This window comes from Lepus europaeus, chromosome 16, assembly GCF_033115175.1.
Source record: "Lepus europaeus isolate LE1 chromosome 16, mLepTim1.pri, whole genome shotgun sequence".
NCBI classification, from domain to species: domain Eukaryota; kingdom Metazoa; phylum Chordata; class Mammalia; order Lagomorpha; family Leporidae; genus Lepus; species Lepus europaeus.
The window spans coordinates 27,781,816-27,796,519 of NC_084842.1; the positions used below are offsets into that span (position 1 = coordinate 27,781,816).

General features: G+C 42.5%; 1 protein-coding gene across 1 annotated transcript in view; it reads right to left on the bottom strand.

Moving 5' to 3' along the window:
- WWC2 (WW and C2 domain containing 2) overlaps positions 1 to 14,704 on the bottom strand; it is a 244,760-nt gene that overhangs the window by 102,912 nt on the left and 127,144 nt on the right. Inside the window, exons 3-4 of the mRNA XM_062213362.1 lie at positions 8,082 to 8,285; positions 7,213 to 7,289 (exon numbers count right to left, since the gene is read on the bottom strand). Coding sequence (XP_062069346.1) covers positions 7,213 to 7,289; positions 8,082 to 8,285 — 281 coding nt within the window. The remainder of the gene's footprint in view (positions 1 to 7,212; positions 7,290 to 8,081; positions 8,286 to 14,704) is intronic.

Below are 14,704 nucleotides of genomic sequence, written 5' to 3' on the forward strand. Positions count from 1 at the left end.
CATGGGATGCCGGCACTGCAGGTAGTGGCTTTACCCACTCAATCTACAGCACTGGCCTCACCTAGATTAATTTGATCTCATTATCAAGCCATTACACCTTTCTGATGGTCTCAAGGCCTTTACTTCGTGTCTTGTTTCTTAGGAGTTCTTTCTGTTCTGCTTACAGAAACATGAACTAGTCTCAGCCATGTGTGAGCTCTGGCTACCACCTTCTCTCCTCAGCCTTACAGTATTTTACACCATGCCTCCCTGGTCAGCGTTGTAGCAGAGTTCTGAGGAGGCCCTACTAGAAATCTCCAGATCCTGTTCATTCCTGCTGTCTTCCTCTCTCTCTTTTTCCACTCTTCAGTGACGCACAGATTCTAGCCACTTCCATCACTCTCCACACATGTCTTCTGACTTACCAACTCAGGCACACCCCTAAGACCACGCCTGGGTCCATCTCCCTTTACTGCAAATGGTACAATCTCAAGGCTCACTTTGTTCCCCCTTCAGTAGGGGATTACAGTCTTCCACTGCCTGCTACTCAAGGTCTGTAAAGAGTTGTTTCATAGATTTTGTCCAATTCTCTGTCTGTTGTTAGAGGTTAATTTCTGTAGTAGTTAAATCTTCATGGGCAAAAACAGAAATCAGCCGGCTGTTTTAAAAAATATTCACATAATTTCAACAGCCTGAAAATTAGGCAAAACAGCTCCCTGCTGAAGCTGTATCATCAATCCACCCCTCTTGATAATGGTGCAACATCAGAAACTGCTCTCCAGTTGACTAGCCTCAAACCACACAATCCTGCTCCTTAACATCTTGGAGGAGTTCGCTAAGATCTGTGACTAACCAGATGCTGATAGAATTATGTCTACCAGCCTCAGCTCAGGAAATAAATACATTCACAAAGATACTAACAATTGCAGAATATATAAACTATAAATAGGAATTTCATACTCTCAGTGCCTAGCTGTCTGGGCCTCGGGAGATGGATTCTCTCAAAATTTAATCAGAACATGTTAGGTCAATGTATTACACACAGGTCAAGGAAAAGTACAGAAGAACAGGGAAGTGTTGGTTTTCAGTATATTAGTTTTATCTCATACAGTTCTGCAAATCTTTACTCCCACAGCATTCAAAAAGTGAGGGAATTAACTTTGTAGACTTTTATAGGATCATTTGAAATCAATCATTAAAGAACAATTACTTTTCTGTCAATTTGTGTGCTCAGGTAGTAAATTTTCTACTAGGAGAAGTGAATTGCATTTAATTTTATAAAATGCCATGGCCTGATAGATATAAGGATTTCAAAGAATTAAAACGCAGGGGGCCAACATTGTAGTATAGTGGGTAAAGCCATGGCTTGTGATGCTGGCATCCCATATGGGCACCGGTTCCAGTCCTGGCTGTTCTACTTCCTATCCAGCTCCCTGCTTATGGCCTGGGAAAGCAGCAGAAGATGGCCCAAGTGTTTGAGTCTCTGCACCCATATGGGAGACCTGGATGAAGCTCCTGGCTCCTGGCTCTGGCCTGGCTCAGCCCTGATCCCTGTAGCCATCTGGGGAGTGAATGAGTAGAGGAAGGATTTCTCTGTCTCTCCTCTCTGTAACTCTTTCAAAATAAATAAATAAATCTTAAAAAAAATTAAAAGAATGAAAATGGAGAGGTAGATAGATAATGTAAAGAGGAGAAATTAAATATTTCCTCCAAAACAATACAGTGTCAATGAAGGAATTTTTTAAAAAAGATTTGCTTTTTATTTATTTGAAAGGCAGAGTTATAGACAGAGCAGAAGAGATGGGGAGGTGGAGGGAGAGAGATCCTCCATCTGCTAATTTACTCCGCAAATGGCTGTAACAGCCAGGGCTGGGCCAGGCTGAAGTCAGGATACAGGAGTTTCTCTTCCAGGTTTCCTATATGGGTGCAGCCGCAAGGTTACTGGGTTATCCTCTGCTGCTTTCTCAGATGAATTAACAGGGATCTGGATTGGGAAGTGGAGCAGGGGGCTCCTGAACCACAACGCATATGGGATGCCAGCATTGCCGGCAGAGGCTTAACCTGGTACGCCCTAACAGCTGTCCCAAGGATTTATCGTTAAGTACATATTGCTTAACCTGCAGTATGGCACCCTTCAAAGTTAGAAAGGATACCAAAGTCATTCAAAAGAAATAAAACATCATGAAATCAATCAATGTGATTGTTATAGTTTTACTCTATTCAAAATCCAAGTGTGTTTTGTAAAAAAAAGCCCCTACTGTCCTCTGAATTTCTGCATGTCACCATAGAGATAACACTGATCTTGTATTATAGTATTCATTTCTTATTTTCTTTAAGTCTTGCTTTCTTCAGTAAATGTGTCAAGCCCCATTCTTAATTTCTTCAAATATTCAGTTTATTGTATTATTTTATTTTTTAGAGATTTATTTAATTTATCTGAAAGGCAGAGTGACGGAGAAAGAGATCTTCCATCTGTTGATTCACTCCCCCAAATGGTTGCAATGACCAGTGCTGGGCCAGGTCACAACCAGGAGTCTGGACCTCTTTGGGACGTAGGTCATTTTCCACTGCTTTTCAAGGAGCATTAGCAGGGAGCTTGGTCAGAGCGGAGCAGCCAGGACTTGAACTGGCACTCTGATATGGGATGCTGGCATGCAAGCGAGGGCTTAACCCACTGAGCCACAATGACAGTCATTACTGCACTATATATTTTTTTTTAACACGACACCAACTACAATACAAATTCATTTCCAAACATGCTAAAAGAAGAGTAACCCGGTCTATCGTACATTTTGGTGTTAGAAAACAGAATTGCTCTATCTCCTTCAACGCAATGAAATAAGGTTAAGTGACAGCTAGAAGAACTCAAAATGTTAAGCTCATTTTAAACAAAGTACGTGTATAAAGTTAGTTCTCATGTCTAGTCGAGAGACAACCACTCTTTGTAGCAGTTTATATTTTCAGAAGGCATATTTCTTTTCATTGGAGGCACACAGCTATGAGTTTTGAAATAGTAGTTAGATTACTGGTTAAAACGTCTATTTTGATGTGCACATCAATTACTGCAACTCTATTCGTAGCGGTAAAGGAAACCTTAAATTCAACTACCATTCTCTAAAATCAATGCTCGAGACTCCAAATGGGTGAAATTGTGGATGAATTTTCTAAATTCATCAGCAGTGCTAAGAATAATTCAAAGTGAATCCATACTAAAAGTGTGCTTAGAGTATACACAGAAAACAAAAGACAGCAGTAGTACCCTGTAACATTTAATAATAGCACCTACTTACCAGCAATTTATTTGGAGTAGAATACAAATAATTTAACCAAAGAGGCCTTTGTTTCCTCTTTCAGAGTATATGATCTGGAGCTCAATAAACTTCTCAAATGCATTTGTGCTTTCAAAGGTTTTCTTTTACTTTTGCAATGTTCTATCTCAGTTTAATAAGTAATGGTAAAAACTTAACAAAATGCATCAAAAATTTTCCCTACCAAATTCTCACTAAATCTCATCTGTTTGGAATAAGCACAGATTTTAAATGGCAGTTGAACTTAAAGTTTACTTTGTGTGAGATATTCTATCTGCATAAGTAAATATGTTATGAATAAATAGGATAAGAATTTTGAAATAAAAATCTTTACATTCTTCTACCCAAAATACAGATTTTTCTCAAGCAATTAAGTACCACATTTAAAAGGTATGAGTATCTGAATAAAAAGCATTAATTCATCGATTTCACCATTTTGGCAATCAGAAATAAGGAAAGACTGTCATCCCATTTGACTGAGGAGAACACTGAAGCCCAATGATTACCTACACCTTTGAGCACAAGGGAAAATAATAGGAACCAGATGTGGTAGACAGATGTTCCTGAACACACAGTTCCTAAATAGCCGACCCATTGCCTTTATTTCAATAAAATAAATGGTACGCACCTGCTTTATATTGTTGCATCAAATTACTAGACCTTAAAAACTGTTACTGACAGACAAGCAAGTATAGAAGACATCAAACTAATGAAAAGTCAGTTCATTTGTGAACTACTATTCCTGTGGTATTAATTTATGAAAAGGACTTGTACATACAGGACTTTTAATAGCATAGGCGAGCAAAGGCCAAAATCCAAGAAACTCTGCCAGGTTATCCATCTACCTCTGAATGGCTAGAGCACTGTGGAAGTGCCACGTGGCCCAAATGTGCACAAATAGCAGAAAGGGCCGGCGCCGCGGCTCACTAGGCTAATCATCCGCCTTGCGGCACCGGCACACCGGGTTCTAGTCCCGGTCGGGGCACCAATCCTGTCCCGGTTGCCCCTCTTCCAGGCCAGCTCTCTGCTGTGGCCCGGGAGTGCAGTGGAGGATGGCCCAAGTCCTTGGGCCCTGCACCCCATGGGAGACCAGGATAAGTACCTGGCTCCTGCCATCGGATCAGCGCGGTGCGCCGGCCGCAGCGCGCCTACCGCGGGCGGCCATTGGAGGGTGAACCAACGGCAAAAGGAAGACCTTTCTCTCTGTCTCTCTCTCTCTCTCACTGTCCACTCTGCCTGTCAAAAAAAACAAAACAAAACAAAACAAAACAAAACAAAAAAAACAAATAGCAGAAAGAGTGCATTCACCTGTGCCAAAGGGATCACGCCCTGACACAGCTCAAACATCACAAGAGCAACACAGACCACCAGGGCCAATCTGTTAAGGGGGGATTTCTCAAAAGATATTTACACTGCTAGGAAGTTTTAAATAAGCACCTAGGCACAAATGAAAGAGGGGAAGAGAAAGTCACATTTGAGCTTTTATTGTAATTGTTTACAAATGTCTTCTACGGTTGGCCCTCCACATGCGGGGGAATCCATAGACCTGTGAACAACTGTGAATAAAGAAACTCTTTTTCAGGGGTGGGCAGGAGTTTGGCCCAGCAGATGAACTGCCAGTTGTGATGCTGGTATTCCATACCAGAGTGCCCAGCTTACAATCTCAGCTCTACTCCCAACCCGAGCTTCCTGCCAGTGCAGAAGCTGGGAGGCAGCAGCTCAGTTCCTGTCAGCAATCTGGGAGACTTGCAGTGAATGCTCAGCTCCTGGTTTCAGCCTCACCCAGCCCTGGCCACTGCAGGCCTTTGGGGAGTGAATCAGTATATAGGAGCTGTATCTGTCTCCATCCCCCTACCCCTACTACACCCCAGTCCCTGCCTTTCAAATAAAAATAAAGAAAAATGTTTTAAAAATCAGGAAAAAAAAAAAAAAAACCACATCCATATTGAACATAGACAGACTTTTTTCTTGCCATGATTTCCTAAACACTACAATGTAACCCAGAGAGAAAGCATGCAGGATTTATGCAGGTTACATGCAGATACTTAATCGCCTCTGAGGATTCTGGGATTTGAGGCAGGCCCTGGGCCTGACTCCGCATGGTGGAGACTGAGGGACAACTGTCTACTGCCGGCTTCCTGAGGGAAGCCAACTCCCTGGAGAGGGCACCTCTGGCTCCTGTCTGTGGCACAGTGAAGAAATACAACACACACACACACACACACAGCAGACCTCTCGCACTGAGACCAAATGAAAACCAGCAGAGGCTTTCTCCCCGAGATCCTGCTGCGTTAGAGGCAGTCATGGGAAACGTGACTCCCCGTAGGCTCCTATGATCTGGGGCACTGCGAAGGGCTCCCTTTCTGTAAATGCCTATTCGTATGACAGCCTGACATGTTTTTGTTTTTAAATTCCTCCTGCAGTTTTCTTATTTTTTACAAGGGATGAAAAAAGAGAGACAGAGATAGCTTATTGTCTCTATTCCATTCACAATGTGCCTTACAAAGATAAGAACTGTGAAATAATTAAAATTTCAAAGGGAAGTACTACTAAGTAATAACTTCCCACGCCTGAGAAGTGCACAGCTCAGGTGAGTACTGGGGTTTATTGGGAAGGAAATGCATTCATTCCTTTTTTTTTCTTTAAGATAGTCTCCAGCCTACTAGATCACAAAAATGTACAGACACAGTACGCAGAGTACCAAGGCACCTGACAACCAATCATGGCGTTCTTGACAAACATACACAGAAATGTGAACGGACAGACTGAAGGGTCCTCAAGGCCCGGGAGGGATATTCATTGTAGAATGATTCAGAAAAAGCCCATCAATGACTTCATGAATGAAACCAAGAAATGCAAATTGAAGAGAAGTTTTGCTTGTAGTAAGTATAGATAAACTTTTTTCATACTCTTTTTCTGAGAACACCACAAAAGCTGGAAAGAAACAAACAACATCTACGAGCATTACATCAAAAAGTTTACGAAAATGAAATTAAAAGATGTTTACTTGGTGCAAAAAACTTTGGAAATCCATGCATAGCTTTTTCATAATACACATTTTCCATAAACTTTTCCAAGATATCTCATATTTGAAGATTTAGAGACAAGTCTATTAGACTTGTACATTAAGGCATAAATTTTAATAAGGAAAAACTGGTATAACTCTAATGGATAAACAGTAGAGGGGTATCGAATTTGTGTACACAAAATTGGAATAATATAGAGCAATCAAAGTGAATGTGGGTGATCTCTGAAATGCTGTTGTGTAACAGAAGTTATCAAATCATACAGATGGTAGCATTCCAGCTTTACAAAGTTCAAAGTGGGCAGAAGTTACCCAAGAGAGTTAACAAAGCTCTCAACACCTTCAGGGAGAAGGGCAGAGCTGCTGAAGGGACACGGTGGAGGCACTGGGTAGTGGTTACATGATTTTACATGCTTGGTAAACAGTATAAGACTCCAAAACTTGGGGATAAACAAAGCTCTGGCCTTACCAGCTGTTTGTTCAAAAAGATATAAGGCAAAGATCAGAAAACAATTCTGCATGAGGGATTACTTGCTTGAGGAATTCATGAAGTCTGATCCTCTGATCCAGGGAGGTAACGGCAGAGGCACACTGGCTGTGCACACCTTTCAGTGCTGGGCTGACTGATGAGAGAGCCACCTGGCCCGACTCTGAAGGGCAACACGTGGCACAGCGAGGAAACATAGGTTCTCAAGATTAAACAACTGCCTAACACTGGAACACAAGCTGGTGTCTCAGAAATAGACAGTTACTAATGCTGACTGGATCCCAAAAAAGGCAGAGGGAAGCGGAGGAGCGGCCTGGGCTGAGCAGAGATGGGAGACCATTGGCAACTGCCCTCCTGTTGCTTTCAGATTCTATGCCTGTGTTCAATGTGCAACCATAACTTAAAAATCTTACCCTTAATCGCGTGGTGGAGATCTCAGCTTTCAAAATATCAGGATCATATTTAGTACTGGACGAAGATCCTGAAAATACTTTTGAAAAAGAGAAAAAAAATTATTTACAAATTGCATAACTAGTTCTTAGATTAGAGCTCACTCATCTAAAAACAAGGTGTCTGTGCTTCTGGGATATTATTTTATCCTTATGCTTCCTTTACTGTCAATGCATCAGATACTGAAATATAAAAAAAGTAGTCTTCAGACTTCCCTCTATAATTTTGTTTAAAGTTCAGGAAAAAACAGTTTAATTTTCTCCTGGGTTTTACACATACCAAGTGCACAGGGGACTCTACACTGTACACGTATCTTACCAGAGCCCTGCAATTCCTAGAACTCACAATGTACATGGAAATTCTGAGCCTTTGTTGGGTGCTTCTTTACATGAGGACCGTTCTAGATGATTAATTTATGAGACAAGGAAGAATTTTACTCAGGTGGTCAAAGGAAGTTTCATTCTAGATAACAGTCCCACTTCCTTCCCACTAAAGCTATAATACCATAGTAGCAAAAGGGGCCAAATGACTCGCCTCATTCTGAAAAGGTACAAACTAACTCACAAATGAGTAAAAGGCCTTCAGGCAGAATGAGGAGCAGAAACAGAAGGTGCGTGTTATCCTCAAAGGGAGAAAGTTTTCATCTGGGATGGGGCTGAGGGTTTTGACTGAGGAATCTGTAGGGTGCCCTCACCTCTCTCTTGGCTTTGAGGGACTCCTCCTGCCTAAGACTGAAAAAGACTCACATTTCAATCCCACAGAAATGCAAGTGGCCTTCTACTGTCTAACATTCAGACTCCATTTCTGAATTCAGAGCAGGCAGTGTACTTACGGCTTGTGCGAGAACTTGACTTTTCCTTATAGGCATCGTTTAATCGTACATATTCATCCAGGGCCAAAGCCAGCCTCTGCTCCTTCACCTGGTAGAGCTCCTTCTGCGTCCTGAGTGCATCCTGAGCCACTGAGAGATAGTCCTTGAGCATCTTCTCCTGTTCCCCCCTCCATTGCTTTCTTGGATCTTCTATCTGTGTGGTTTCTGCAAATTTAACAGAGACGATATTTTTGCTTGTGCGTTTATTGTTGACACGAACTATGTCTTGGGGAGTATTTAAGCCTTAGAGAGTAGCAAGCCTAGATTCTTTTATCCTCTAAAGAGTTTGCTAGCATTTCTAGAGTGACTTCTCTAGAAATTTGACTACCCTCCCACTTTCAGGCCCTTGCCAACAATTTATTCACACTGTAAATCCATTGCACACAATGCTCAAATCAGATCATACCTTTCCAGGATTCCTTGGCTCCCCAGTGCCTACAGAATGAAAGCATTCCAAGTTTATATGATCTGAACCCAACCCATGGTACTTGTCTCCATTCACTTGATATAGGGCTGCTGCGCTTTGCAGACCAGCGACAGCACACAGACTCAGTTTCATGCTTCCAAAACATGTAACTATGGAAAAGCAACTGCATTCGGTTAATGTACACCTGTTCAATTTAACAATATTGGGTTTATATTTTGTGTTTATTTGTGGTTTTTCATTTTTCTAGTAATTCATTTCTAATTGCATTTTACAAAATCATCAGTTCTTCTATGGTAGATGAGAAATTCAAAAATAAGCGAAGGGGGGGGGCCGGCGCCGTGGCTCAACAGGCTAATCCTCCGCCTTGCGGCGCCGGCACACCGGGTTCTAGTCCCGGTTGGGGCGTCGGATTCTATCCCGGTTGCCCCTCTTCCAGGCCAGCTCTCTGCTATGGCCCGGGAAGGCAGTGGAGGATGGCCCAAGTGCTTGGGCCCTGCACCCGCATTGGAGACCAGGAGAAGCACCTGGCCCCTGGCTTCGGATCAGCGCAATGTGCTGGCCGCAGCGGCCACTGGAGGGTGAAACAATGGCAAAAAGGAAGACCTTTCTCTCTCTCTCACTGTCCACTCTGCCTGTCCAAAAAAAAAAATAAATAAATAAGCGAAGGGGGGAAAAAAACCCAACTCCGATCTAGTTTAAGGAGAATCCTCTACTCTAAGGAATAAGCTCTTGAGTCTGCACTTCTGTACACTAGAGTTACCTACACACCGCGTAAAATGCCCAGACCAACTGGAATCTGCACGTGGAGCCCAGGCACCAGCAGCTTTAAAACCTCTATGAGTGATTGCAACGAACAGCCAAGCATGGAACACACTGCTCTGCAACAAAGCTTACAGGCTGCCCCTCCACAAAGCTGCTCCTGTCATGGCATCTGCCAGTCAGCCTCAGACTCCACCCCCCATTGCACTTCCTGCCCGTCTCATTCTTCACTGTGTGATGAAGCTACAGTAGAAGCCATGAAACACAAAGAAAACAAAAACAAAAGAATACAGATCACTATTTTCTTAGAAAACAACAACAAATTTGTTTGCCATATGGTGGGCCTTGGAGCTGCAGTGCGCTGGTGCCCAGCAGTGGGACACAATGGTGTTTACAGCAGAACGGACAGTGTGTGTGTGAATCTGCAAGAAGGTTAATGTGGGTTGATAAAGAGACATGGACCTACACACATCAGACCCTCCTCTGTGAAGCACAGGAGAGTGGTTCTCTTCCAGAGAAAAGGCTGTGACTTGGAAAAGAGCACGTTAAGAAGGTTTCTTTTCTTGTATAGTTCTTCATACATTCCTATGGACTTACTTCTAAGTGTATAGTTACTTGTCATGGGACCTCAAATTCCATTAGGCTGGGTGGTAAAAACACCATCTTGGCCGGCGCCGTGGCTCAACAGGCTAATCCTCCGCCTTGCGGCGCCGGCACACCAGGTTCTAGTCCCAGTCGGGGTGCCGGACTCTATCCCGGTTGCCCCTCTTCCAGGCCAGCTCTCTGCTATGACCCGGGAAGGCAGTGGAGGATGGCCCAAGTGCTTGGGCCCTGCACTTGCATGGGAGACCAGGAGAAGCACCTGGCTCCTGGCTTCGGATCAGCGAGATGCGCCGGCCGCAGCGGCCATTGGAGGGTGAACCAACAGCAAAAAGGAAGACCTTTCTCTGTCTCTCCCTCACTATCCACTCTGCCTGTCAAAACAAAAGAAAACAAACAAAAAAAACCACACCATCTTAAGCATTAAAATGATCATATTAAGTGTTAAAGTGAACATATAATAGGATTAAGTGTTAAAGCGATCATATAAATAAGATCAAGTGTCTGGTAATAATAATAATAGATAAAATTAAATAGGAGAGAATGTTCCAACATGGGAAGCAGTCCACACAGCAGACTCATAGATTGACAATTGCTTTAAGTAACACTCTGACCTCAGAATCAGCTCTTAAGGCATCATGGTCTGGCTGACAAGCCCACAAGAGCATTTCAGCCATGGAAAGTGAAGATACTGTGGCAAAGAATGTTCTACATGAAGGATCTCTTTGAGTGAGACCCAGCAAAAAGAAGTGGCCCATGAAAGAAGGATGTACTTTTCTCTGAAGGGAGAAGAAGAACTTCCACGTTGCTTATGGCCCTGTCTAAATACTGAAGGAGATTGTGGATTCAAAAGGCTTCCATAGCCTAGGCAGCTCATGTCAAGAGCCTCAGATGGTCCTGAAGTCATATGTGAGAGTGTTAATTGTTAAATTAACAACAGGAATCACTATGCACTAACTTCCCATGCAGGACCTCTGTCCTCAATGAGTTGTATTATGAGACTTAATTGTAAAACTTGTTCTCAGTGTGTGTGTGTGTGCACACTCATGCAAACTGCTGAAATCTTAGAATAGAGTTGGCCTTCTGTGTATAAAGTTGATTGAAAATGAATCTTAATGGAGAATGGGACTGGGAACGGGAGAGGGAGGAGGAAGAGGGGTGGGGATAAGGGTGGGAGGGGTATGGTGGGAAGAATCATTATATTCCTAAAGCTGTATTTATGAAATTTGTATTCCTTAAATAAAAGGTTTATTTGGGAAAAACAAGAACAATAATGTCCTGTTTCCTTCACTTGCCAGAATTACAAGGTTGTTCACTTTAAAAATATTTATTCAACTACATATTTCAATCTACATACTTTTCAATATATTGTATTCAATAATACAACAAATAAAATATTGAAAGGAGTAAAACTGATGGCATGATGACATAAAATCCTGTCTCCAGCAGAATATTGACCATGACTGAGTGTGATCTAACCCTAATACCAAATAATACAGTAGAGAATTGGTAACCTTAATATGGAAAATACAGAAAGCTTATTACACAAGAATGGAGAGCTTTTACAAAACACTCAAAGAGAGACATGATGCATTAACAGGGCTACCGTAAACAACTGGAAAACGGAATGAAATATAGGAAACAATGATTTTCTGAAGTTGGACAACAGGCAGTACAGGGCTGTGAACTCTGAAAGAAGGGAAATGACCTCTACAACTGATTACTGCACACTTCCACTTGAAGACATGTTTTGGACATCAGTGCAAAGAGGGAGAAGCAAAGCAGAGAATGGAGGTCCTGCTGATTTGGGGAGACTGGGGAGGTAGATTTCAGGAAGGTCCTGACAGGTGGGATTGTAGAAGTCAGAGACTAGAAACATTGCAGAAAATTGCACAGGGATTATAGCAAGTCTGTGAGTGAATGCTAAGATGCACAAGTGTAAAGGTATAATGCCCAAGTCCAGACAAAGTACAACTGGGATTCATAGGCAGATAAAGTCCCCTAATTCACACACGGCTGTGACAGGTTCAACTTATGGCTAGCCAGAGGGCAGAGGCCACAGTGAGCATCTGGGGAATTCTGTGGAGACCACAGCAAGGTTACACCTTAGTAATAGGGTTGAAAGGACACTGTGAGCCAGACCTAACAAGCTTCAACACAAGCTCCCAGGGGCAAGCATCTGGCCTAGTGCTTAAGCTGCCAGTTTGAATTTCAGAACACAGGGCTGAATGAGTTCAAGTCAAGCCCTGGCTTTGCTCCTGTTTCCAGCTTCCTGTGAATGTGCACCCTGGTAGCCAGAAGGTGACGGCTCCAGTAGCTGGTTCCCTGGGTGGTGTTCGGGCTCCTGCCTTCAGCCCCAACCCAGCCCCAGCTTTTGCAAGCATTTGGGGAGTGAACCAGAAGCTGAGATATCCCTCTCTCTACACACGCCCCCCAGCCCCCGCATGTCTTTCAAATTAAAAAAAAAAAAAAAAAAGTAAAATAAGACTCAAAGAATGAAGCTGATTAGCAAGTAACTTAACTGGTAGTCAGGAAAAAAAAAGAATAAAATTCTTTAAAAGACATGAAAATCTAGTACCCACTCAAAAAAAATGAACAAAACAAAAATAAAGCAACTTATAACATCTACATCCACCATGAAATTACTAGATGCAACAAAAAACCACAAAAATCTCACCTACAAATCTGAATAGAAACAAAAGTAAGACAACAGAAACAAGTGTGAAATGTAGAGATTATGGAATAAGCATAATCCCAATAAAACAGTGATTATGGAACTGAACAGAGACCAAAAATGACCCCTCTCTCCCCACACACAGTCAAGGTTTGATCAGAAAATTCACAAAGGAGTACGGAAACATCAGTGGGCAGGGAATAGATGAAAAGGGGCTCCACAATTAGTCAGCAGGGAAATACAAGTTACAATTCCAATGTGACACCACCTTACACTATCTAAAATGGCTCAACTTTTTAAACTGGCACTGTCAGGTGTTAGAGAGGATCTGGAGCTACTGGAACGCCCACTTCATTGCAGCTTGGAATGTAACATGGTACAGGCGCTTTGGAAAACAAATTAGCCATTACCATATGGCCCAGCAATTTTGTACCTTGTTATTTACCTCAGATACATGAAAATGAGTATGCATAAAAAGAACTCTCCACAAATGTTCATTAACAGTTTTTAAATTAAAACTGCACATTATAAGTAATAACTAAGCAAATCATGGTACATAAAACACAATGAAATACTACTCAGGAATAAGAAATAATACATAGCAATGTATGTATGAATCTCAAACACATGCTGAGAAAAGATTTCAAGCATAAAGAGTCCACGCTGTGTGATTCCATTTACATGAAACCCTAGGCAAAGGCAAATCTAAGCCAAAACCAGAAAGCAGATCTGTGGATGCCAGCACCAAGCAGTGATGCTACATACTCATTACAAAGAAGCACAAAAGGCTTTTTGAGGGAATGGAAATATTCTGTATCTTGATTATTGTGATGGTTATATAGTATATATTTGTCAAAATTTATGCACTATATTCTAAAAATAAGTACAATTTATGGTATATAAGTGTATCCTCTTTTTCAAGATTTATTTATTTGAAAGGTAGAGTTACAGAGAGAGAGAGAGAGAGAGAGAGAGAGAGACCGAGCGAGAGATTTTTTTTCTGCCTGATGGTTCACACCCCAAATGGCCACAACAGCCAGCACTGGGCCATGCTGAAGCCAGGAGCTTCATCCAGATCTCCCATGTGGGTGCAGGGGCCCAAGCGATTGGGCCATCTTCTACTGCTTTCCCAGGTACATTAGCAGGGAGCTGGATCAGAAGTCTTGGAGCTACTGACAGTTACACTAGTGCCCAAATGGGAGAGCTGCAGGCGACAGTTTAACCCCTTACACCACAGCTCTGGCCCCATAAGTTGTATCTTAATAAATTGATTTAAAGTACACTTTATTTTTTTAAAAGATTTATTTTATTTGAAAGACAGAGTTAGAGAGAGAGGCAGAGACAGATCTTCCATCCGCTGGTTCACTCCCCAGATGGCCGCAACAGCAGGAGCTGTGCCAGTCTGAAGCCAGGAACCAGGAGCTTCTTTCAGGTCTCCCATGTGGGTGCAGGGATCCAAGGACTTGGGCAATCTTCTTCCGTTTTTGTTTTTTTTTTGTTTTTTTTTTTTTTTAATTTTATTTATTTATTTGAGAGGTAGAGTTACAGACAGTGAGAGGGAGAGACAGAGAGAAAGGCCCTTCTTCTGTTGGTTCACTCCCCAAACGGCCACAACAGCTGGAGCTGTGCTGATCCGGAGCCAGGAGCCAGGAGCCAGGAGCCAGGAGCCAGAAGCTTCTTCCTGGTCTCCCATTTGGGTGCAGGGGCCCAAGGACTTGGGCCACCTTCTACTGCTTTCTCAGGCCACAGCAGAGAGCTGGATTGGAAGAGGAGCAGCCAGGACTAGAACTGGCACCCATATGGGATGCTGGCGCTTCAGGCCAGGGCTTTAACCCACTGTGCCACAGCGCCGGCTCCTAAAATACACTTTAAAAGGTTCTAATGAATGACTAGAATATTAAAGAGATTGAGGGATAAAGGAAAAGTTATAATATGTCAAGTAATATTCTTTGCCACTATCAGCTGGTGCAAATGAACACTGGCTAGGGAGAAAGGACACATGGGTTCTAAGTCTGTTTCCTGTTACTCACCAGCTGTGAGACTGGAAGCAGATGATTCTCTCTCTGATTCTTAAGTGTCCCAAATGTCAAAGGAAGGCAACACATCGGATGAGTATTCGGGTTT